The sequence below is a fragment of the Anomaloglossus baeobatrachus genome, chromosome 6 (assembly GCF_048569485.1).
Source record: "Anomaloglossus baeobatrachus isolate aAnoBae1 chromosome 6, aAnoBae1.hap1, whole genome shotgun sequence".
Lineage (NCBI taxonomy): Eukaryota > Metazoa > Chordata > Amphibia > Anura > Aromobatidae > Anomaloglossus > Anomaloglossus baeobatrachus.
In genome coordinates this window covers 301,764,945-301,792,165 of record NC_134358.1, presented here as the reverse complement: position 1 = coordinate 301,792,165, position 27,221 = coordinate 301,764,945, and the positions used below count along the sequence as shown (strand labels likewise).

The 27,221-nt window shown below is 40.1% G+C and overlaps 1 protein-coding gene across 1 annotated transcript in view; it reads left to right on the top strand.

The window, feature by feature from the left end:
- Nucleotides 1-27,221, top strand: part of LOC142243222 (dynein axonemal heavy chain 5-like) — a 638,472-nt gene that overhangs the window by 117,662 nt on the left and 493,589 nt on the right. Inside the window, exons 23-31 of the mRNA XM_075314893.1 lie at nt 7,199-7,286; nt 13,312-13,435; nt 16,660-16,826; nt 20,627-20,719; nt 23,136-23,333; nt 24,936-25,016; nt 25,435-25,839; nt 25,931-26,049; nt 26,327-26,463. Of these exons, the coding sequence (XP_075171008.1) occupies nt 7,199-7,286; nt 13,312-13,435; nt 16,660-16,826; nt 20,627-20,719; nt 23,136-23,333; nt 24,936-25,016; nt 25,435-25,839; nt 25,931-26,049; nt 26,327-26,463 (1,412 nt within the window). The remainder of the gene's footprint in view (nt 1-7,198; nt 7,287-13,311; nt 13,436-16,659; nt 16,827-20,626; nt 20,720-23,135; nt 23,334-24,935; nt 25,017-25,434; nt 25,840-25,930; nt 26,050-26,326; nt 26,464-27,221) is intronic.

Below are 27,221 nucleotides of genomic sequence, written 5' to 3'. Positions count from 1 at the left end.
AAAATTTTGTTCTGGAAAAAAAACAAGCCAGCATACAGCACAGTCAGTGTAGAAATGAAAAAGCTATAGCTCTCAGAACACTGCAATGTAAAAACATTTTTTTTGTATAAAAATTGTTTTTATGGTGTAAAAGCGGTAAAACAAAAAAAAATCTAAATATGGTATTACTGCATCTGCACTGACCCGAAAAATACAGTGATCGTATCACTTTTACAACATAGTGAACGACATAAAAAAAACAAAAAACCATTTCTGAATTGCTGTTTCTTCTTGATGGTGCCTCCTAAAAGTGCAGAATAGAAAGTAATCAAAAAACAGTGTGACCAAAAATGGTGGAGCTCACATTTATCCTGTGTTCTACGTTGAGTGCTTACAAAAGGGATTATATGTAAATCTTTGAAAAACATGATTCAGACTTTGCAATTAAAAATTCAGTGTATTGAGGCAGAGGGAATCCCTTTGAACTCCCATCTGGCCTATAGTCTGGGTGGTGTCCATCTTTTTTATCTTTCATTTTAGGCGTGCACAAAAGTGAAGTCAACAACAGTTTTGTGCACTTTTGAAAAGATGGACGCTGCTAAACAGAAGCCAGAGTCCGAAGTAACTCTGCTGCCTCATTATAGTGAATGGATCCATTGGGGGTTTCACTTGAACCATGTATTTGGGAGATGTAGATGAAAACCCTTACTCAAGTACTCACAGGATAAATGTGGACTGATCCAACATTTTCTGTACCACAAATTGCCACCAATAGCATTTAACTCAACCCGCAAAAAAAAGAAAAATACCCACTTAGGTCCATCATCTGTTAACGGAAATATAGGTGGCTTCCACATTACTGGTAGCACCAATGCTCTGGAAAAGCGCTATGGTTCCCCCCCCCCCCCTCCAAAAAAGAAGACCAGCAAAATCTCCACTCCCAAATCCAAATCTCCTTTCTGAGACCCACAGAGTGCTTAAACCACAGTTTATGTTAACATGTTTGGCATTGTTTTAGTGAGGAGAGCTTGCTTAATGTATAGAATGTGTGTCTCCAGAAGCACAAAAGCACAAGCTGGGCACTATGTATGGGCACTACAATGTATTGGGCACTACAAGTGCTTATTTGCCATTTTTAATTTTGCAACATTCACTGCAGTTGACTCTTTGTCTTTTAGAGACAAAATAGTCACTACACTCATAGATGATTTCTTAGAGGGGTGTAATTTCCAATATGTAATCACTTGAGGGGGTCTCTGCAGTTCAGGCACTTGGTGGCTCTGCAAATTGAGTCTGAAAACTATTCTAGGAAAATCTGTACTCCAACAATCAAATGGCCCCCATTCCCTCCTGAGTAGAGACGAGTGAACCTGAGGTTCGTTTTTCGACCTGAACACTAAATTTAAAAATCCAGGTTCGGGTTCAAGAAACGGATGCTGTACGTGCTAACAAAACTCGTGCGAGCAACACTGTGCTCAGGTACGCTTGGTGCTCAGCACTGTGTGAGCTGCTTGCAGTGTTTGAACAGCGCACACTGGGGGTAACAACAGCATGATCACATGTAGTGTGCAACAACAAAAAAAGCCCACCTTCCCCCGTGACTGGCTGTATGTGGGCGGAGACTAAAACTGCCGAGCAGTGACTTGATCCGGGGTTCGGGTCAAGCTCGAGCCTGTGGAGCTAGGCTTGTTTGCTGCCAAAGAACCGAACTTCCAAAGGTTCGCTCATCTTTACTGTTGAGCTCTGTGGTGCAGCCAAACAGTACTGTACAGTCACATATAGGTTAAGGCCGCTTTACACGCTGCGATATCAGTACCGATATCGCTAGCGTGGGTACCCGCCCCCATCGGTTGTACGACATGGGCAGATCGCTGCCTGTGGCGCACAACATCGCCCAGACCCGTCACACTACTTACCTGCCTAGCGACGTCGCTGTGACCAGCGAACCGCCTCCTTTCTAAGGGGGCAGTCTGTGCGGCGTCACAGCGACGTCACTAAGCGGCCGCCCGATAGAAGCAGAGGGGCGGAGATGAGCGGGACGTAACATCCCGCCCACCTCCTTCCTTTTTCATTGCTGGTGGGACGCAGGTAAGGAGATCTTCCTCGCTCCTGCGGTGTCACATGGAGCGATGTGTGCTGCCGCAGGAACGACGAACTACATCATTACTGCAGCAGCAACGATATTCGAGAATGGACCCCCATGTCACTGATGAACGATTTTGCACGTTTTTGCGACGATGCAAAATCGCTCATAGGTGTCACACGCAACAACATCGCTAAAGCGACCGGATGTGCGTCACAAATTCCGTGACCCCAACGAGATTGCTTTAGCGATGTCGTAGCGTGTAAAGCGGCCTTTATTGTCATGTTCAAGAGAAATTGTGTAGCACATTTTGAGGCCTTTTTCTTTTTTTTTTCTTTTTTTTAACCTTTATGAATTGGAAATGTGGGGTTAAAATAACATTTTAGTGGTAAAAATGTAATTGTTTCTTCACCGTCCAATAGTTATTACTATTTTGCCATTTCATGGGCTCTTCAAATGTGACATGGCGTCCACTACCTATTCCAGCCAAAATGGCACTTCAAAAATCAAATAGCGCTCCTTCCCTTCCGAGCCCTGTGTGCCGAAACAGTAGTTTTCCATAAAAAAATGGGTTATCAATGTACTCAGAGAAATTGCACATCAAATCTTATGGTGCATTTTCTCATGTTGCCCTTATGAAAATGCAAAATTTGGAGCTAAAACATTTGGTGTGGAAAAAATATTTTATTTTCTCTGCTCAACATTCTGTAAAGCACCTGGGGTTTCAGGGTGCTCGCCACATATCTAGATAAATTCCTTGAAGGGTCTAGTTTCAAAACTTGGGTCACTTGTGGAGTTTTTTCACCATTTAGGCACATCAGTCTCTCTGCACACACATGGCATCTGCTATCAATTTTAGACTATTTTGCATTCTAAAAGTTAAATGGCGCTTCTTCTTTTCCTAGCCCAGCCATCTGTCCAAACAGTAGTTCTCAAACGCATATGAGGTAGTGCACTCAGGAGAAATTGCGAAACAAATTGTATGGTGCCCTTTTCCTGTTATCCTTGTGAAAAAATGCAAAATTTGGAGCTAAAATAACATTTTTGTGGGAAAAAGTAAAATTTTCATTTTTTCCTTCCACTAAATTGAAAACTGCCCACAGAAGGGCACAGACTTCAATATTGATGTGCCTAGGCTCTGGGGAATCACTGGGACTTCACAGTGCAGGAGAGAGACAGCAGGCACAATGCACAGGTGTGGAATTTCCAGCTACGCACCTGACCTCACAAGCATACTAAAGAGTAGAGGAGGAAGAAGCCTATACAGTGAGGACTCGAGGCAGGTTATCTTCTGTGCAGTGCATGCACCATAATCCGGGGGATAGAAAGTATATGAGAGGATTTTTCCAAAATTAACCATCATCCAGGAGGGATACAGATATGGCTAATTTCACCTCTAAACTATCTGTATGCCCATATTAATAATTAAAAAAAACTCAAGTGTGACAGATTCCCGTTAAATAAACCATTACATTTTACCTATTTAAGAACTTGAGACCACCCCTTTAATTGATGGATACATTGGGACATGGGATGCTTGTTCATATGGGTATAATCTGAAAACATTATTGTAAAGATATTTGACTCTTAACAAAATGGAAATTTCTGTTGGTTCCGTTTTGCTTTCTATAGTTTGCATAATACACCAGAGATGGCAGTCATCTACATATACATTATTCTTACATGATGGTCTATCCAGCCAAGTAGCAAGCACGATAGCCTTAAGTCTACATGAAACAATGACTTCTTTTCATTGTGTGAATTAAACTGGAGCACGTAAATGGCCCATAAGCGTTCATTAGTCTGCATAAGTATGCCCATTGCAATCTGCATTGTTATTACTCCTGTGCTCTTTGATGGTAAAGGTGAAATCATTCACATAAGCATATACTTCACAAAAGTGCAGGTAATTACGGCATCTAAATACTACTTCTATAGTATATACTTCATGTTATTGTGGTTTTTTTCCCCATAATTTTATAAGAAAGTTTATAGCTGTCCTCAAAAGAAAAGGGAGTAGCAGGAAATCTGTACAGTCAGAGTTCATGAGTATGAAATCCCACACTTCCTCATTTAAAACATGACAGAAAAGTAAATTTGGTGTCTGCATATTAATTTGCACTAAATATACATACTACCAGTATTTTAAAGTACTCCACTCAATTTGTGGCAATAAACAACCAATTGGTAAATATTTACCAATTTACGTTCTATTATCCTGTTTAAATAGGCAGACCAAGCTTAAAGGGTACTTCTCACATAGCGAGATTGCTGCTGAGTCACAGGTTTTGTGACATACCAGTGAACTCATCAGCAATCTCGCTGTGTGTGACACTAAAGGCCCCGTCACACTAAGCAACATCGCTAGCAACATCGCTGCTAACGAACAACTTTTGTGACGTAGCAGCGATGTTGCTAGTGATGTCGCTGTGTGTGACATCCAGCAACAACTTCGCCCCTGCTGTGAGGTCATTGGTTGTTGCTGAATGTCCTGGGCCATTTTTTAGTTGTTGCTGTCCCGCTGTGAAGCACAGATCGCTGTGTGTGACAGCGAGACAGCAACAACTAAATGTGCAGCCAGCAGGAGCCGGCTTCTGCGGAGGCTGGTAACCACAGTAAACATCGGGTAACCAAGAAGCCCTGTCCTTGGTTACCCGATATTTACCTTTGTTACCAGCCTCCGCCGCTCTCACTGTCAGTGCCGGCTCCTGGTCTGTGCACATGTAGCTGCAGGACACATCGGGTTAATTAACCCGATGTGTGCTGTAGCTAGGAGAGCAGGGAGCCAGCGCTAAGCATTGTGCACTGCTCCCTGCTCTGTGCACATTTAGCTGCAGCACACATCGGGTAATTAACCCGATGTGTGCTGTAGCTAGGAGAGCAGGGAGCCAGCGCTAAGCGGTGTGCGCTGCTCCCTGCTCTGTGCACATGTAGCTGCAGCACACATCGGGTAATTAACCCGATGTGTGCTGTAACTAGGAGAGCAGGGAGCCAGCGCTCAATGTGCGCTGCTCCCTGCTCTCTGCACGTGTAGCTGCGTGCGCTGGTAACCAAGGTAAATATCGGGTTGGTTACCCGATATTTACCTTAGTTACCAAACGCAGCATCTTCCACGCGGTGCTGGGGGCTGGTCACTGGTTGCTGGTGAGCTCACCAGCAACTCGTGTAGCCACGCTCCAGCGATCCCTGCCAGGTCAGGTTGCTGGTGGGATCGCTGGAGCGTCGCAGTGTGACATCTCACCAGCAACCTCCTAGCAACTTACCAGCGATCCCTATCGTTGTTGGGATCGCTGGTAAGTTGCTTAGTGTGACTGGACCTTAAGCAGCGACCTGGCCCCTGGTGTGTAATCGCTGGAACACTCATACACAGTAATCTTGTAGTATAAATGGACCCTTAGCTAGCCTGCAATCATGGATATAATTATTTTGTATATCCAAAATGTTATCCTGTGTTAATAGGAAAAATCCCTGGTGTAAGGTTATAAAAGGGTAACAAAAATTCTGTTAGTTTGGTCACATAACATTTTTTTCTTTCAGACAAAACATTGAGTTTTTCAAGCAGACACCACTTAAATGCTAGCAATTTTTAAATACTGAAGTGTTTTTTGTTAAAAGTTTTTATTTGTGTAGTGGAACTCTTTTTTTTTTTTTTTTTTTTTGGGGTGATTTTTTAATATCTATAGAAATTAAATTAAAGGGAATCTGGCAGGTAACTTTGTATTACAATACTGATGTTCTCTTTAAATGGGGCTCAGGGAGACCTTTTAGGATCAGTAAGTTTTCTAGCTCTACCTTATCCTGTTATCTTGCTGTAGAATTCAGTGTTTCCTGCAAGCTATTCAAGTGTATGTAAATAAATTTGCATATTCACTGCTCCGCCTCCCAACCCTTAGTGCATTTTCTTTCACTGCTGAGAGGTGTTAGGGAGTATGAATGGGGGCAGCAATGCAAATTCAGTTCACATTTATTATCACTGATGCCAGCACTGAGAGGTGGTAGGAGGGAGCAGTGCATATATGCAGTTTGTATTTACATAGCTTGATTAGTAACTACATCACACTGAATTCTATGGAGCTTACAAGATAAGAGGTGAAGATAGAGCTATAAAAGTTACTGATTCTAAAAGGTCTCCTTAAGCCCTATTTTTAAAGCTAACATTAGTATTGTAATACAAAATCACCTGACAGATCACCTTTAAGTAATGAATAGAATGCAAGTGGTATCTTAGAAAACACTTAAAAGGGTGTCTTCCTGTCATTTATAAGCCTTCTCATTATAAAAGTATGTTTTTTAGCCTTCTACTCTAAATTATGGAGTGGCCTCACAGTAGAAAATGCTTGTCTTAACGGATTGTTGTAGTGTAATATCTTCAGGAGTGCATCGCTCCTGGCCCCACTAGTTTTAACTGCATGTCATGTTTGGACACCTGAAATGATTACAAAATGTTCAAAAGCTTAAATTATGAACCACAAAGTTGTTTGTGAATAGGGTTAAATTGGAACAGGCTTTCAAGTTTATCTGTGCATTTTTTCTGGCATTCTTCAGAGCAGGCCCGCTAAGAAAAATATCTGAAAAAAACATTGTGTGAACATACCCTTTATAGATGCAGAAATATTAAATTCATGTAGGTGACAATAATGGCACAGACTATAATAGAGCCCTTTCCTTCACTGTGTCCTTCATTTTACCGAAAAAAAATAAAAATAAATATAGGGCTGTTAGTGTTTTTCTTTATTACGTTCAATGTAGTTGTTCAATTCTAAAAGCACAATTATTTATCTCATTTGCTGGCAATTTTTGACAGAGCTGACAAATACAGAGAAGGCAGTGATGGCAAAATAATTTTTATTCAGTTATGACTATTAATCGATATCACCAAACCTCATTAGATATTAAAAATGCTATTTACTTTAAATATGTCAAAGTACGAATATGAGGTCTTCGAAATAAATTCTGTGCATCCCTAAGATCATTTGTAATGCATTGTATTAAACTAAAATCAAATTCATTCTTTAAAGAGTTTTTACAGGAATGAAAATGTAAATCAGTAAAGCATATGGACATTAAGTGACTAAAGTCTAAGATGTGCTCAGAAGATACTTTTTTGATTTTAAATAATATCATTTTATTTTGTAGGCAAAGCAAACAAGTGGAGCTTTGCTTGTATGAGATGATTGATGCCCTTAAAAGCAAATTGAAACCATCTGACAGAGATAGTCTACAGGTAACGAATTTTGCTTATTTTTTAACCACATAAGATAATTGTCCATTGAAAGGACTTGAACTTCCCATATTTTTGAGTTCTTAATGAAATAATATCATAAACTTATCCTTTATTCCTGCTGAGGAGCAGCAGCTCTTACTTCCTCTAGATGTTTACTTACGAGCAGAAGGGTAACAATGTTTTGAACTTTTGACTTTCAGGCTCCGTATGTTACCATCCATTACAGCTTCGAACTTGAGACTATCATCTTGGCTATCTCATACATAAATTTGATTTGTAACTATTTAATAATAATAATAATAATAATTTTATTCATTTATATAGCGCTATTAATTCCACAGCGCTTTACATACATTTGCAACACTGTCCCCATTGGGGCTCACAATCTAGAGTCCCTATCTGTATGTCTTTGGAGTGTGGGAGGAAACCGGAGTACCCGGAGGAAACCCACGCAAACACGGGGAGAACATACAAACTCCTTGCAGATGGTGTCCTTGGTGGGATTTGAACCCAGGACCCCAGCGCTGCAAGGCTGCAGTGCTAACCACTGAGCCACCGTGCCGCCCACTATTTAGCATATGATTAGTTACGCAGATTCTTGTCATGCATTGTTACTGTTTTGCTCCTGGTTGTGGAGAAATCTTTCTTCTTATATACTACAAATTACAACCTGTTCTCACATGCCCTAATAGTTCCGTGTGTTATTAGATTGATCTCTAAGTGAAAGGTTACCGGTTTGAATCGAGGAGCAGCCATGGAAAAGAATTCCCAAGTAAAGAGAAATGGCATCATCCAGCTCATTGATAGTGGTCTCTCTGCCAAGAAAATTGTCTAACTGTATCATGTGAGTGCCATAATAGTTAGAATAATACGAAATGAAGTCCGTTCATCCATTCAAAATCCAAGAGGTAAAATATCAGTGTCAACAAGTTGGCTCATCACAAGGTCAGATCAGTTCAGGTGCAACATACACGGTAGGGAAGGTTTCTCGTATGCTTCGTAATAGTGATATCACAGACATCCATGCAAGCACCATGCGATGCACATTACACAAGTGGGCAATGGTGGCCTTATCATAAGAAGCACCGACTTGAGTTTGCCAAAAAGTAGGAAAAGTGGACTCTGGAAAATCAGAAATGGGTGATCTGGAGTTATGAGACGAAATTCAATAGACTAGGCTCTGATGGGTGCAAATGAATCTGGAGAAAAAAAGGCAAAAGGAAACAATCGGAGAATTTGAAGGAGCTGTCAAGTTCAGTGGAAGAAGCCTGATGACATGGAGTTGTTTCACAGCCAAAGGTGTTGGATACTTGAGCAGGATTGATGGTGGTCTCAATGCTGAGCTGTATGTGAGTATCCTACAAGATGAGTTACTTTGTATACTCTACTACTATGGGTATGAAAAGGAAGAACTAATGTTCCAGCAGGACAACGATCCAAAGCATATGTAAAGATTGGCGAATAAATGGTTACATTACAATGATGTGGAGGTGCTGGATTGGCCCCACAGTCCCAAAACCTCAACCCAATCAAACACTTTTTGGTAGAGTTAAAGAAAAAGCTGTATACATACCCAAGTGAGTCGATCAGTATGCACCAACATTGGGAATGTGTAGAAGAGACCTTGGATCAGATTTCTGTCAAGACATGCTTGAATCTAATCGATAGCATGCCCAAAAGGGTTTAGGCAGTGTTGAAAGCCAATGGGTGGATTTACATTAGGAATGGTGAAGGAAGTGTTAATGCCAAGCTGCCATGAATAGAAGGAAACTTCAGGAAAAATTAATGGTGATTTTATTTAACAATGCATTTCGGAGAGTTATTTCTCCTTCATCAGGTCAAAATCACATGAATTTCAATGCGATCAACAATCCTGGAGTTTCCTTCTATTCATCGCAGTGCGGCATTAACCCTTCCTGCACTATTCCTAATCTACCTACAAGTGGGGCTGCAGCAGCTATGTTATACACCAGTACAGTGGTTGTGCCTGTCACAACCCACCAAGGTGAGCCTGTCTCAGTGCTGTCACCCTCGTTAATCACCCGAGTAAGACCCTATTTGCACTTCTCTGTCTTCCAGCTTCTATTATAAAGGTGAATTTAGAAGATACTAATAAAATAAAATTAGCATTTAGAGTTTTAGGAGCAAAACAGTAACATGATGAGAGAAATCTGCATAACTAATGATATGTTAAATAGTGAAGTCACATTTATGTATGAGATAGCCAAGATGCTTCGTTATTAAATTGTGGTATTCTCACGTTCAAAGCTGTAGTGGATGGTGAGATATGGAGCCTGAAAGTCCAAAAGATCAAAACATTGCTACCCTTTTGCTTGTCAGTGTATGTGATTTGTCTGAAGGATTGTAGAGTGAAATGGCTTAACGATGGCATAACAATGTTGCATGATCCCCGGAGAGGCAGTGCTGATGCTCCTGGAATGGCGCTAGGAGGTGATTATAGGCGTTATTATTTTACAAGAGGGAAACGCGAGGATTGAGAAGCGGTTGACCTAGTAGATGACAACCCCTTAAAAGGGGTATTCCGGGCTAAGCAGCATCTTCAGATTATACAAACTATTAAGTTTGAGCTCTTATTGATGATTTTGAGAAGTCATGTGACTGCTCATGTGATTTTCCTACCTGCGGTCATGTGCGACTTTTTCTTCTTCTGTCAGTGTTCTATTGTTCCATTGAGTGAAGTGGATGAGAACTTAGTCAGCAATTAACCACAAGTATGCAAATCACATGAGCAGTCACATGACGAGCAGTGGAACTGGCAAGCCAAGCTGAATCTTGACAGTGTGTATGTTCCACATCTTTAGGATTTGCCAAGTCAATATCAATTTGCAGAACTAGAAACACATAAATGATACATATTTTACATACAATACAAGGCACACACTGCATATTACACATGTATGGCACATATATTGCACATTATACATGGCACATTTATTACACATTACATGACAGATTACACAATACAAGAAAAAATATGTATATATTACACATGATACTTGACATTACTTTCACAATGTTTTTATTGATTTTCATGATTTAGAATAAAAATGAACAACATTCAGCAAAAAATATTACAAATTAAACATTTGGTGGTGCATGTTATTGTATTACATAATACATGACACATATATAATACATGACATGTTCATGGATGTGTCTCCAGAGGAATGTTAAGTACTTGGCACTAGTAATGGGTGAACCCAAACTGTAAAGTTCAGGGTCCGTACACGGACCCTGAACACGGACTTCTCAGAGAAGCCTGTGTTACTGTTCAGGATCAGCCACCCGGATAAATGCAGATTAAAATAGGAGAATTATACTTAGTGTCCCACACGGCTGTCACACTGCTTCTGGGGCTGCTCATTTGCTCCTATGCATATTCACTGCTTTCCCCCACCCCCTCTGTGACAGTGTCTGATAGGTTGTGGAGTGTAAAAATAAAAAAATGAGAAAATGGCATCTGGTTGCTTATACTTTAATACCAAGTGCAGATAAAGCAGGCTGCTGGAGACAGAAGCCCCCAGGTCTGTGCGATATCTTGGCTGTGTATCAAAATACAAGGATACAAGGGACCTTGTAGCACCCCTGGGGGTCGGGGGATAAATACTTGTCACTGGGCTAGTGAGGATCAGGGAGGATGTCATGAGTGGCCCTTTCCGGCTTCGTGACACCGGGGTGTACACAGAGGTAGAGTGGAAGTAAGGATGATTGTGGAGGTTGATTTCGTGACGCCACCTGCGGTATGCGGCCAGGGAATTTGCCGCCGCTGCTGTCGCTGGTTTCTGGGGTGGATGGTAGTAGCAGCTGAGATGTTTCTGCTCCCCACAGGTGGAATGGTCCCCGGGGAGGATGATGAGGGGAGTAGTAATGGCGAGTGCCGAGGTGCGGAGTGGCGGCGTCGGCAATGACAGACGGACACGGTCTCTTCGGGTTCCAGGTGTTTTACTCAGTTCTTTAAGTAACCCGGTTGCCACTTCAGAAGTACTGGTCACCGCTGTGATGGGCCCCAGCCGATCCCGAGTAATTCGAGGTCACCGCTGGTGTTCCCACCTTGAGTCCTTTCTGGTCGAGGTCCCACCAATTCCGGTGTGTGTGGAATATGGAACGGGTTGCGGGTGTTTCCTGCACTCTTCGCAGACCCTGGAATCCCGTGTAGCTGTAGAGAACCCGGGCTGAACTGGATGCTCCAAGCCACGGGTCCTATGAAGCTCCCAGAAGTGTGAAGGTAGAAGAAAGTGGACTGAGGTCCCAGTGTGCATCTCAACTCAAGCTGTGCCCGGGTCTGACTAACTGTGTGTGAAGATGCTCTTTCCCTTTTCCCAAAGTGGTGCCCTCCCCCCAGGTGGCTGGCTCCAGTGACCAGGAAAGTCCCATGCTTCGTGATGGCCACCCCCCTATCTACCCCAGGCCATCTCCCCAGTGGGAAGGCACCAAACTGTATGTGGTGTGAATGTGGGAATCACCAGCGATTTATTTCTCCTTACCCAGGATGAGTACTACATCTTAAAAGAGATGCAGTACACTGTGGTGACTGAAGCCTCAGGTGCGCCACAACCTAATGCGGCTTTTTTTTTTTTTAAATGTTTAAATAAAATATGAGGGACTGCATAAGGCTTTTTTTTAGATACACAGCCAACATATTGCACATAGCTGGGGTTGCAGCCTTCATCTGTCTGCTTTATCTGCACTTGGTATCAAAATATGGGGGATGCTGCGCTTTTTTTTTTTTATGTTAACAGTCCACAACCAATCACAGACTCTGTCATGGAGGGAGGGAAGGGGAAGCAGTGAATATTAATGAGAGCGAATAAGGGGACCCGGAAGCAGTATGACAGCTGCGTGCGATACCGGGTAAGTATGGACCTGCTAGACATATTCGGATTCGCCCATCTCTACTTGGCATCATTCAGCCTCCTCAGCTCGGCAGTACAGGTACTCTACTCCCTACTGTCTTGTGCAGACTGACAAGCTGACAGAAAAGAGAGCAGGACACAGAAGGACAGAGAACATTGTTCCCATTGAAGTCTGCCAGCTGGTGCCCTGGTTGACCACACAGATTATACATAATGTAGTCTGGCCGTGCACATCATATTCTATTACTACCTCTGAACTAAACTCTTGCTTTAGTGTCTTTTGTGCCAGACTATATCTCCAAGGAAACATCCAAATTAATTACTAGCAATCTGCTTTTTTTTTTTTTGCATATTTATTGCTTTTTTGTGTGTGTTTTTTTTTTTTTTTTAACTTGTTTTTGGTGCAGATTTGATGCCTCGTATTTTGATGCATTTTTTTAGTGCTGCAGAAATTCTGCAATTCCACACTTAGACTTTTACGTTTTTAGATTCATTATCCTTTGACTTCTCCCATAGGAGTCTATGGGAAAGAAACTAAAATATGTACACAGAATTCCACAGAATTTTTTTAAACATACAGTGAGTATGAGTGTTCATGAAATCACATCCACTTCAATCAAACTGGTAAATGCAGATTTTCCAAACAAAAAACGTAGCAAAAATACCCACTGTATTTACGCTACGTGGGAACGAGGCCTAATTCTGTCAGATTTAAGAGTTATAAACAACCCAGTGTCCCTGAAGGTGCGGCACAAATTTAATGGGATCACTTGCCTTGACAGAGCAGCACATGTTCACAAAGAAAAAGTTACATTTTTCTAACAGCAAAAGGTCTTGTACAATAACTGGAAGACTTCACAGGCTAACATTTCATTTATCATCAGGGCATTAATTCTTGGGCCAATCCTTCAGGCATGCCTGCATGCAAGAACTTCTACATTGTAGGTCAATCAATCAAACTAGACATCCATTATTAACTGACCGGTCTCCAACAGAGGACAATCATAATTCTTGGACTCCTGGAGGTCTAGAGAATATACGATTATAACTGACAGCTAAGGGTGATTTATCAACTTCTTCTTTTATACTATTTAGTATTGTGTGTGATACTTTCTAATCCATTCCTTTTTTTACTATTTTTTATCTTTTAGGCTTCGTTTGCCTGTTTGCACTTGGATGCTAATCAGAAAACCCGCTGCCAAGAATGTCTGCCTTGTAGTTACTATAATGTGATGGGTCATTTGTGCCAGAAAAATACAGATTCTTTTGTCAAATGTAAGGTTTTTGTTTTTTTGTCTAAAAACTTATACTGTTTGACCAGCATTTTACAATGCATGATTACTGCACAATTTCTTAAGCCAGTATCATTAGTTTAGGAACAATTTTAGGGTGATCTTATAGCATCAGGGTTGGACTGGCCCACCGGGGTGCTGGAGGATACTCAGGTGGGCCCAGAAGGCGCACAAAAGGGATAGTGTCCAGCAACGGCATCCAGAAATATAAAAATCGAAGTTTATTTAGTCCATTTAAAAACCATAAAACAAATATATGAATATTGGTTTTATGGTTTTTAAATGGACTAAATAAACTTCGATTTTTATATTTCTGGATGCCGTTGCTGGATACTATCCCTTTTGTGCTCCTTGTGGACTATTGACCGCTCTTCTCCTTATCCCTGCACCATCTGGTGATTACAAGCTTCCTTGGACTTGCTGAGCAGGATCCATTTTTTTTTTGTTTCAGTTAGACCAAGGTACTGGGACCTGCTGGGATCGCCTAGATATGACACTCACTGCTCTCCCAGGTTATCTAACTTTGAAAGATCGGTAAAGCCATCAAGAAGCAACAGCGTGCTGTTCCTTACCAATAGTGAGCGGCATCTGCAGCAGACGATTCTGTCAGCAGTGACGCACACTGCTTTCCGATGTTGTCTAACACTGAGACGGTAGTAGTGACATACTGCTTGCCGCTCCTCCCAAAGTTAGACAACATTGGAAAGTAATGCGCCTTACTGCTGACAAGATCGTCTGCTGCAGGTGCAGTATGTTCCTTCTTGATGGCTTCTTATCACCACACTTTCCAGAGTTGAATACATCGCTGACACACAAGTGTCATATCTATGAAATGCCAGCAGGTGCTAGTGTCTGGGCCCACTGGAGGATCCCCCGGTGTACAAGTCTGACCCCGACTGCACTTCTCTGTGTTGAATGAGCTGGGAGAGCGGTGTTGGTACTGTTTAAAACTTACACTGATTAGCACCAGGGCAGCCAATCAGTGTTAATTTTGCTTGTGTTTTCCTCTCCCTGGTTTTACAACTCTGCTCAAGAAATGAGCTCTGCTGTGATTCATAAATCACATACTTCCCTCCGCCACACCATCACAGGCATGGTGTAAGGAGCAGAGAGATATCAATGACTCCCTGCTGCTGCACCTAAGACTAAAGAAGGGCTCCCCTGCCAGCCTAACAGTGAGTAAGTAAAAAATGGGGGGGCCTTTAGTCAGAGTTGATAGAGGGGAAGAGGTCTAAGTCACTTAAGAATGAATGATGGCCCCATTTCCTCATTTTCCTTTCACCACTAACTAACTCAGCCCTCTCCCCATGTATTACCACAAACTGACTGCCCCCCTCCCCCTGTATAACATCTGACTGAGCACCTCCCCTGTATCACCCCTGACTGACTGAGCCCCCTCTCCCTATATCACCCCTGAATGGCTGAGCCTCCTCACCCTGTATCACCCCTGACTGCCTAAACCCCTCTCCCTGAAATACCCTTGATCCCACTGACTGACTATATACCTTCTCCCTTTATCATCCTGAACGGATTGACGCCCTCTCCTCATATCACCCATGATTGACTGCATCCCTCCCCCTGTATCACACCTAACTAAGCCCCTTCTCCTCTTGTATCATCTCTGACTGACTGCTCCTCCTCCCCCCTTTATCACCCCGGACTGATTGCGCCACTTCCCCCTGTATCATACCTGAGTGAGCCCCTCTCCCTTTGTATCACGCCTGACTGACTGCACCTCCTCCCTCTGGTATCACCCCCGAGTGACTGAGTTGCTCTTTCTGTATCACCCTTGACTGATTGAGCCCCTTCTACCTTGTGTCACCTCTGACTGAGCCCCCTCCTCCTGTATCATCCATGACTGAATTCATCCTCTCTCTGTGTCACCACTTACTGACTATGGTTTTCTTCCCCCACCACTAACTAAAAGAGGGTTTTCATAAAAGGTTATGGCCTTATAGGTGACAGAGATTTCCGTAAAATGTATGGGGGATGTGAGAGGAAAGCTCTTTAGATATCACTCCAATGTCACACATCTAATTTAGGGCCCCCATCACTTTTAGTACATATAGTATGGACAATCACATAATGTATTTGCTGCAGAATTTCTACAATGAAAATCTCACAGCAAATTAACAGCGTGATATCCAGGCAAATATTGTGCAAATATTGCTGCATTTACTAGTACGCAAATTGTTCACCTTTACCACTGACCTCTTCCTTTGTGTTGCAGAGGATGAAATCCGTGATGAATATCTGCCACATAAATTGACATTGTTCATGTCAAATCTGCAGCGCTTGTCAATTTGTTTAATGGTCAATACACATCAGGGGACATTTATCATGGAGTTTGCACCAACATGTGGACCCCAGCTCTTTCTATAACATTAACATTCTCTGCTAGTGTCTTAAACTCACCCTTTAGGGTTTTCACTTTTTTTTTATTTTCATGTAGCGCCATCTTGTGAGTACATGTTCTGACTAGCCGGAAGTCATAGGTTACTTCAAAAGGGCTCAATACAAGTCTATGAGAGCTAAAAAGAGGATCTCATAGACTTGAATGGAGTTAGGACCTCTGGCTCCATGAAACACTGGAGCAGCAGGCAGGTCTCAAACTGCCGGAGACCAACTAGCTCTTTGGCTTTAGAAGGTGAAGATGCCAGAATGTGAGTATAAGAGAAAGGTTAAGGACATTAGATTAGAATCCACACTCCAGTGGTAAAAGAAAAAAAACAAAAAACCCTGGAGTGTTGCTTTAAGAAGTGTATTACCTTGTATTATACCCTAAGCACGTTTTAGCACACAATTGGAGGTCTTATTTATTTCTATGTAGCTACATAGTGGGCCCCAAGAATGATGTTCTCTGGTGGGCCCAGGGTATTCCAGTCTGATGCTGATAGCAGTTGTATTCCTGGCCGTTTAGAGTATAAGAGTATAAGACTCTTAAAAAGTTATACAGCATGCAAAAGAAGAGAAATATGAAAATATAGTCAAAAGTAGATCCAAAGATATATCCATTTATAGACTGTGTTTCTTATGGAACTTAAAAAATGAGAACTAGACATTTAAGAGATATTCGAGTAAGATGGATCTTAGAATCAAGAAGAATATAAGATCTGAGGAAAGAACGTTACTAAAATAAGTTTGTTACACACCTGCAGAGCTTCAATGTTGTATTTTCTATTAACTTGCTCCTTTTGAATGTTTTAGGTACAAAAGTGTCTTTAGATATCTTGAAACGACGATTACATACTGTTAGCTCCAAATATCAAACATCAAAACTTTTGAAAGACCAAACCTCAAATCCATTATTCAAGGCTGAGATTCACCTTGCTATTCCAAATATTGTCATGCGGCCTAGTCTGGAGGATATACAAGTAAGAAAAGTGATTGTTTTCTCTCCTGCTGTCTATTACAGGAATATTGCAAGTCAACAAGACGTTCTGTGACCATAAAAAAAGCATGGGGCTGTAGGCCAAGTGCATTTATATGGGTCACAGAAGGAAAATTAGAAGTCACCTTGGAGTTCCGTTATTTGTTCTAATACACATGTTAAGTGCTACAAAACCTTTTTTTTAAAGAGTAAGGACTGTCAGCCAATCTTGATGATATTGTTAGTCTAATGTGCATGGGGGCCTCCCCAATCATCCCTGGCATGATGATGTCAGTAGAAGTAGAAATCCGGCTCATTTACATGACGAGCAAATCGGATTGCACAATATCCTTATTATAAGCAATGGTCTTACTTAACCCCTTCCTGAAATTAGTCGTACCAGTATTTCCTATTTGCAAAGGTGTATCCACAAATGGAGGTGAGAAGTGATGACGTGGGTACAGGAGCTGTGCCTGGCATGATCACTCCAGGACCTCACCGTAACTGATAGCTGAGCTCAAGCAGCAACAAGTCTGAGTCTATGTCAGCACTAATTCTGGCTGTTTAACCCTCGATATGCTACAGACAATAGCGACCACACATTTACATAGATGGAAGAGAGTAGCAGTATGCTGGAAACACATTTATTATATGTAATCCAAAACAAAGAAAGTTAGACAAACTTGGCATCACAATGCCCAGGACAAACTGAGTTATCAAACTGTCTTCAACTCCTATAGTGATCATTGTAAAAATAAATTTCGTAAATAACAAGGAAAAAAGGCAGATTTTTCATCAGTGACCTCTTACAAAAAGTGGACTAAAACATCATCAAAAACCCATATGCAAACAAAAATGCTAAAAAAAAAATAAATAAATATTCCCCTTTCGCAGCTCTGTTGGCAGAATAATAAAACCAGTTATGGCTCTCAGATTACAGCGTTGCATGATGAATTATTTGTAGTGTGCAAAAGTAGCAAAGCATAAAAAGTCTATATAAATTTGGTATCACTGTAACCATACTGACTGGAAGAACAGAGTTTTCTTATCACTATTACCACACAATGAATGGCATGGAAAATATTAAGAAAAACAGTTCATGGATCGCTACTTTTGTTAATTTTACCTCCTAAAAATTGGAATAGAAAGCGATCTAAAATGTTATGCACCCCAAAATGGAGCCAAGAAAACAGTCGATACCTTGCAAAAACTAAGCCCTGATACTACTTATTCAGCAGAAAAATAAGATGAGGGTTTTAGCACATGGTGTCGTTTAGACCACATAATAGTCACTAAGTTTTCTAAGGCTGCATGCTACAGAAAGACACCGGTGGATGTTTTACTGAGGTGGCTCCACCCCCAGTGTCTTTCACTTTATTCTCTAGGTCTTTCTGATGGTACATTTCCCATACAATGAACATGTTATTTCTTTTAACTGATTTCATGTTAATTTTATGGGGTGCTGTTGCTGTTGCTGTGCCTGAAAATGACGCCATGTACATATTCCCTCAAGGTATGTTCACTCTGAGTTTTTGAAGCAGAAACACTCCAAAAACCACAGCGAGTTAAAAAACCATGAAATATAATTGGATAGTTGGAGAGTTTCTACTACAAAAACAGTCAACTACACTTTTGTGCACCTCTAGAAAGACACACTGCTATAACAGAAGCCGTAGAAAGTCCAAAATGAGCCTATCTGCTTCATTCCAGAGATTGAGACAGAAACTCTAACATAAGTGCTCAGTGTAGAGCATAGGATAAATGTAAGCCTTAAAATAGTTTCAAAATGGGACCACTCAAAAAACAACTCAACCCACAGAAAGCAAGCCTACACTCAGGTCTATTATCTATCAAAATAAATATTGGGGGTGAAGTCACCGGTAGAACAATTTCTCAAAAAAAGCGATGATATCCCCCACCCCCCCAATTGAAATTTGAGCTACAGTTACAAATACCCCACATATATAGCATTGCTGCAGGGTAGAGCACATCTAATAATTTAATGGATGTGTGTCTCCAGAAGCACAAGCTGGAAACAATGTGTGGGCACTAAACTGGCATATTTGCAACACCACTTGTGTTCTCATTTTTAAAACGTTAAAATAGTTACTACACTTGTAGATAATTTCCCATGATTTCCCAAATTTGGTAACTTTAGAACTTTAAGAGGCTCTCTCCTGTTCTCACACCTCAGAAGGTAAGTGAACTATTCCAGGTAATCTTTGCTGTAAAAGTCAAATAGTTCTTCTTATTTTTGAGCTCTGCTGTGTGCCAAAGCAGATGTTTCTGACCACATGTAGTATATTGCCACTATCTGAGAATTGGGTGACAAATTTTGTACTTCATTTTCACTTACTCTCCTTTGTGAATAAGAAAAATCTTGAGTTCGAACATTTTAGTTGTAAAAATGTAATCTTATATCTTCAGACTCAGTAGTAAATAAATAAGATTCAATGAGCCAGCTGTGGTGTCAGCATATTCATTAGTCCCTTAAGTTATTTTTTGATAGGTGTAGATTGCAAAGTGGGGTAACTTCTTTGTTTTTCTTCTGATTCTTTTTCTTTTCATTCGACTGCTCCTTCTCATTCTCCTCAGAATTCTTCTTCTCATTCTACTTTTTCTTCTCATTTTTCTCTTTTTTTTTCGTATTAATCTTCTCATTCTTTTTTTCATTCTTCTGACTCTTGTTCTTTTTCTGATTCTTTTTATTCTCATTTTTCGTCTGCTCATTCTTTGTCTTATTCTTCTCATTCATCCCCTCCTTCTTTTTCTCCTTTTTTTCTTCTTTTTTTCTCATTCTTTTCTAGATTTTTCTTTTTATTCGTCTCATTTTCTCATTCTTATTTTTCTTCTCGTTCCTTTTTCTAATCATTTTTGCCATTCTTTTTTTCTTCTCATTCGTCTAATTCTTATCATTCTTCTCATTCCCCTTTTTCTTCTATTTTCTTCTTTTCATTCATCTTCTCCTCATTCTTCCCATTCATCTTCTCGTTGTCCTCCTCCTCATTTTTCCTTCTTGTTCTTCTCCTTTTTCCTTCTTGTTTTTCTAATTTTTCCTTCTTGTTTCTTCTCATTTTTCCTTCTCCCGTCTCCCTTCTCCCTCCTTCTCATTTTTCTTTCTTCTTGTTCTTCTCATTTTTCCTTCTTTTTCTCCTCACTTTTCCTTCTTATTCTCATTTTTTCTTCTTCTTTTGAAAACTTTTAATCTTATAGAATCCTATACTGTGCAGTTGTATTTAAAATGGAGCTACTACTTCACAGGGATCTTGACAGAAAAATTGCAGTATAGATATATAACAGTGTAGTGTAAGTGACTCTCTAGGGTTCACTTTTTAATATGGGTTTGGGACAGTTTTGAAACAGAATCATAAAGGTGAATTTATTTAGTAAGAAATGCTTTTTAGAGTTTGTCATAGAAATGTCATTCTCTTTATATGTGAAATGTTTTAATGTATAATATATAACTTTGATACAATGTAGTCAGCTTCTTTCCTTTTCAAAGAGCAGTTCATATCATACCTTCAATCACTGCATTATTCTCTAGGGAAGTTGTTGTATTTACTTATTTCAACCAGAATGGATCAGAAACCACTAATGAGTTAGCAAAAAATATGTACATTGTAACATATACTGTATATGCATGAATGTTGCTACCCGGCAAACAAGCAATGGCATCTACCGATATTGCCTGCCTGAAGTCGATAGTTTGGAACACTACAGCTTAAATGGCAGTGTCCTGTAATAGAGCTTAGATGTGGATTGCCTTGTGTTGTGCCTAACAAATGCTATCCCATTCTGTTTCAGAGTGCTGTGAACAAAGCCATAAATATTGTATTGTCAGCGGCCAAGGACATTCCTCTGTGGAACTTTGCGAATCTACATCACAAACAGCAACAGGTAATGTAGAATGTATTTGAGCCATTTGAATGCTTATTAACGGGACAGGATCGGGATAGCTGTCATGATGATTAGTGGTGTCTTTTGCTCATGAGAGGTAAAAGGAAATATCAATATTGCTAACGATGAGAACTTCCATGAAATGTTTTAACAAATTAATTTTCATACTTTGATATTGTCTCATTTATATCACTATCGACTGCCACTATCGGCATTTTTCTTTAACATTTGGGGCACTGGATAAGGTCATTGGATAGCAGGATTAGGGCTAATGACATATTTACTAGAATGTATTCTATAAATTTAGTGCATTAGAATGGAAGGCTTTGCCAGCTCATAGTTGGCATGGATTTCAGTTTGAATTTAGGTTGTCTGCGAGCAACAGAGTTCAGCATTCAGAGAGCTGCTAGATCTTCAGCAGATAAAACAATGATTTTTATCAAAACTATATTAAGTAGTCTAGTAAGCAACACATTTGTGGAATCTGGGTCTCTACCACTATATCATCCTGCTCTGGGCTTTTTTTGCTTTTTTTTTTTAAAAAAAAAAATGGGGCCTGCAGGCTTCTTAATGCTAGCATAGGTTTTAGTAAATTGTTCCCTAAGGATTTTTCACATACATCTACATTCTAAAGTTCACACAATGGACATCAGTCCTCAATCTATTATTTTACTAACTTTTTTTTATTATATTGTGTATACAAATATGCAAGCAGTGGATTACATAATGTGACAGCAATTTACTAGAGCTTTATTTCAGCTTCCAACCAGACTGGAGATCCGCTGGAGTGAGAGTCTCCCATGTTTGTCAACATGACACAATAATTGTAACCCATTTGGTGCCATGTTACACTATATCAATACATGTAATATTTACCCTGACTAAATCTATTTATGAGGAAGTTCTTTATATTGTTGGGATATCTATTTGTGTACAAACCTTTCCGCAGGAGTGTCTTAATTGTAAAAAAAATGTTAAAAAATGTATGTAGGACCTTTTAATCTATGGCCGGTTTCTGTCATGACTCGGATTTGATCTGGCAGCCTCCTGTTCGGTAGTTCTTTTCTCTCTCTCTACTGAGCCACAGTCAGACAAAGTGTTCAGAACCAGGACAGCAACCAAACCTGTGTGTGCATTGCCTCTCTGCCAACAAGTGTTTTCAATTCTATAATTTAGTCTGCCTTATCACCCGGTGGGTGTAACTATTTTAAAGTTTCCCGGTGCTTCCATTTTCCCTCTGGTGATATTTCTGAAGTGGACCCTGCTTGGAATTACAGCCTGTCTTCCAAGTGTATTTCCTGGAAGATTATTACTTTTGGTTTACCTTATTTTACTCTGCACTTTCCCCTGGATTCTTAAGTAGGTACACGGAAGGAACCCTTGATGGCCGCTTAGGAAGAAAAGGTCTAAGTACTCAAGTTAGGGCTGTTAGAGTCTGCGCAGGGTCCGCTACGGGCTGTGCAACTGGTACTTTTTAGTCTGTTCAAGAACTAGACTAGTTAGGTATAGTGGTTTTAAGCTAGACCTTATTTTATAATATTTTACATGTATTCACGTCAGTTCTTCAATGTACTTTGCAATTAACTTTAGTAACTGATATTTTACCTTGTGGACAAGCTTTACTTTATGCTTTTGTACCACCTTAATATGTTTGTACCAAGTAAACTTCAATAGAGTTTTAGACTTTTGTATATTTATTAGCAGTATTCCCAATCACACAGGAATGATGAGGTGCCCTGGTTTGGTCTTTCGAATCACTTGGCTCCACAGGGCTTTTCTAGTTTGTAATTGTTAAGACTTGTCCTGTCATGTTTACTGGTAAAGTAGGTGACATTTCTTTCCTAGTAAAGACCTACTGCAGCTTTCCATTCTCATTACATCAATCTACAGAGGATTCTGACTTGAAATACAAATTATATTTTAATTGGCAAAGTAAAGAGAATGCTAAATATGTAAAAACAGAACTTAAATGACTATTCCATTAAGTCTACTTTATAAGAATTAATCTAAAATAATATTCATAGGAATTAAGCCACATGGTGATGGCTTTGCATAATCTATGGCAATTATTTCATTTTCTGTGCGGAAAGGAATTCATTCAGGCCGTAATTTTGCATTTTTCAATTAGTCATTTTGTTCAGCAAACTGTGTACTTCCCAATTAAGTTCTGATTTATTTCCTATCATGTTAATTTTCACTAGAAGGGCACTGACATAGCGTAGAGTCTGTGTGCTAGTTTTCATATGATGAGCTGTACTTTTATAAGGAGTAAAATGTAATTTCTGAATAATTTCAAGCAAAAGAACAAAAAAGGGCCTTCTTAATTTAGTAGAGATTAAAATACCGTGTCAATTTCTTACAATAGTGATTCCATTGACTCAGATTAACTGTTTTATTGTCTTCAATCATTTTCTAGTTGGAGCAAAATGCTGCTAGAGATCTCGGCGATGAACTTACCAAGATGGTGGTTCTGAAACCATTGGATAAGCAAATCACTGAACATAAAGATGTGAGCAAGGTCGTATCCAACCTCAGTTCTATTGTGCTGTTACTTAAAGCAGATGCCACTGATGTTCTGAACAGTTTTACTACATTTTCTGGGATATGGAATCAGGTAAGACAATTATAAGTGAGGATATCCCTTCACATAAGAGTAACATTCTAATAAACCACAATATGCCCTTATTATCTCCCGCCTGTATTATTGCATCCTCCTGCTTTGTAGCCTCTCTTCTTACAGTCTCACACCCCTACAATCTATTCTAAACTATGCTGCCCGGCTAATCCACCTGTCCCCCCGCTACTCCCCGACCTCTCCTCTCTGCCAATCCCTTCACTGGCTTCCCATTGCCTAATGACTCGAGTTCAAAACACTAACCATGACATACAAAGCCATCCACAACCTGTCTCCTCCCTATTTCTGTGACTTAGTCTCCCAGTACTTACCTGCACGTAACCTTCGAACCTCACAAGATCTCCTTCTCTACTTCCCTCTCATCTCCTCTTCCCACCATCGCATCCAAGATTTCTCTCGTGCCTGCTCCATACTCTGGAATGCTCTGCCACAACATATCAGACTCTCACCTACCTTAACAAGCTTCAAAAGGAACCTGAAGACCCACCTCTTTCGACAAGCCTACAACCTGCCGTAACCCTCAGTCTGATATAGCGCCGCATGACCATCTCTATCCTTACCTACTGTATCCTCACCCATCCCTTGTAGACTGTGAGCTCTCGCGGGCAGGGACCTCTATCTTCCTGTACCAGTCTGTGCCTTGTATTGTTTGATTATTATACTTGTCCCTATTATGTATACCCCTTTCACATGTAAAGCGCCATGGAATCGATGGCGCTATAATAATAAATAATAATAATAATATCTATCTAGACACTGGTATGTCATAAAACAATTATACTGTTTCATACTAATAATGGTCCAATACAGAATTTTTCGAAGAAGATGCAGAAATTGCAATTAGTGAACCCTAGAACGCATACCTGGGGCCTCGCAGCCCTGCTAGGTCATTTGTTTTCTATGGTAGATTGAATTGCTTACGCATTCTAGGGTTAAAGGAGTTTTCCAGATTTGAGACTCAAGTCTGCAGTTGCTTTATGTGACTCCATACTTGTGTATCCTTCCAGGGCGCAGCGTGCATGCTGTTGGGATTTCCAATGTCCAGTCCAGGGAGCTGGCAGTCATGTGATCGAAAGTATGTAATTTGCATACTTCAGGCCACATTCTGACTAGACATGTCTGGCCTTGCGCAATTCAATTGCATTGAGTGAGCCCCCGCATGTTTATTTGCCACATTAACTACATGATGTCATGTACACACCTGCTGCCTGCTTAGAACAATATCTAATGGTTGTCAATTTAAATAGAAAGTCAAGTACCCAAGTAATGAAATCATAATGTGCCTAAATATTGCATATAGCATTGTTAAATAAAAAAAATAGGGTATGTCACCCCCACCTTTACATGGGGTTGAGCATAAATCATGTGTTGTCCCAACCCAGGGTGCCAAGGCCATTAGCATCAGTGCCATTCCCTGTAGGGGTAAATGATTTTTCCTATATGATCACACATGTTGCACACCTCTTTGGATGTCCTTGAAAACACTCATATCCCTTAATTCAGAACTTTTGTATTAGATTTTCAACACTGGTACCATAAATTACATTTGAATTTCATAACAGATCCTTTTGCTATTCATAGGATGTTGATGAAAAAGTGAAAGAATTCCTTGATACCAACCCAGTCATGTCTGAATTTAGAAGTCAACTGAATTATTATTCGGTAAGAAAAATAGTAGTTATACTGTCAAGTTCAAATATCTTGACCTTCATTAAATAACTAATGTGTAGCGCTAGTGTAAATTTATTTGTAAATTCTAGTGATCTGTGGTTTGTTACCACTGCATGGGAGAGGGAGTACGGCCTCTTACCTGCCAGGTTTGGCTTCTCTTCTTTTTGATTTGCCGGCCTGGTGCAACATCTATTGTTGCGGCGTCAAGAACATGTGACATATGATTTGTGGCATCAAGCTGTTTAATCAAATCACAAACCACTGATGCTGTCAGAAAAAAAGGTGGATGTCCCGATTGCATGCGGCAGCCACAGACGACAGTAGTGGCCAATGGAATGGGACATGGATATGCAAGTTGATTTGCACTGACTCTATTAATATATTATCTCATTTTATATTTTCTTTACAGCAGTTGGAAACCCAAATCAATGAACTCCCAGGTCACTGCATTGTAGGATCTGTTGACTTTTTCACAGATTGTCTGAAAATGGCATTAGTTCAGGAGTGCCGCAGGTGGAAGAGAGCAATTGGCTCAGCTTTAAATAAAAAAGCTGCTATGGACATGGATGAGATCTATTCATTTATTGATAATCTAAGTAAAAGATTGAACAGACCTATCAATGATCTTGATGATGTTCGTGGAGCGATGGATGCCTTAAAAGAAATCAGAGAGTCAGAAATTAAAATTGATATGATGATTGGACCAATCGAAGAGTCTCATAGCCTTCTGGTAAAATATGATCTCCTCTTTCAAGATGGCAATGCTGAGCGTGTAGATGGATTAGCATATGCTTGGAAGAACTTGAACACACAGGTACAGATACCAGGCTTCTAAATGCATGATAAAGTATAAAGCCATGATTCTTTTTATTGGTCTTTTTAATTATTTAATACCTTTTTGTCAGGTTGTGCAAACCCAGAATTTACTTATTAAAGTGCAACCAGAGATGAAAACAGATTTACTAGACGGAGTCAAGAAATTCCAAGTTGATGCTGCAGAGTTTTATAAAGACTATGATTTTTCGTAAGTGAAAATGTAGATCATATCGTCTTGGTTTCTTGAGCATTACTGAACAGCTAGTGGTCCATTTTAAAGCATATTTTGTCATTACATGTTGCATTAGGCTATTTGCTAGGTTTTGATTTAAACAACATGGTGTCTTTAAATTCTCTCAAATCTGGGGAGCTCTGCAGTGTTTTTATTGCTTTAGAAGAAATAGCTGTTCATACCATATGAGATGTATTTAATCCATAACTCATAGACTATTTTATTAATGTACATTTAATTCTTTTCTTCATAGTGGTCCTGGAGTAGAAGGAATTCCTCCTCGGGAGGCAAGTGACAGATTACAAGTGTTTCAGGCTAAATTTGATGAATTATGGAGGAAATATATTACTTTTTCTGGAGGAGAAGAACTTTTTGGTCTCACTGTAACAGGTAAACAGCATATTTAAAATAACATAATGTTTAGCTTTTAAAGAACTGAAAATCTCAAAGCTAGGAGTGATCTGCTGAAATATTCCTGATCCTAAATAGCTAGTTATATATCCAAGTTAGAAGGGTCATAACCAAGAGGCTCATAGGAATGAAGGGACTAATAGGGAATTGGGATTGGGTTTGATAGTAGGTTGACTTTCATTACTCATAGCAGCAGCATAGCTAAAATTGAATTTATGTGAGTAACAAGTAGGGGTTTAATAGAACAGAATTGTAGTTAACTGAAGTTCCAAATTTGATTAATGACCATTTGTCAACTCCTAGTCTTAAATTCTTCCAAAAAGCCAATTGTTGTTGGCATCATAGCTCTCCATGTTAATATGGGATAGCATTTCCAAAATATAAAACTGTACATGGACTGAAAATGGGTGTTAAAGGTGTTGAATGGCCAAATGAATGTATCAGCTCACCGTGTAAGGCTCAGTCCTGGTTTCGTCCTGGAGCACGGACAGGCACTGCCACAGCCCGGTAAATCATGAAAAAAGAAAGGATGTCCAGCTCTTCAGGCAAAGAAACCGAGATCTTTATTTCATTATGCAGACACAACGAATGGCATGACCAGCACTACGCGTTTCAGGTGAAAACACTCACCCTTAATCATGATGCCGTAGAAGCGGCGCTACAAGGTTTATATGCAAATGCCAATTAGAAAACAGAAGTTCAAGTTATTTGAGCGCCCTACATACTTGAAAATAAGG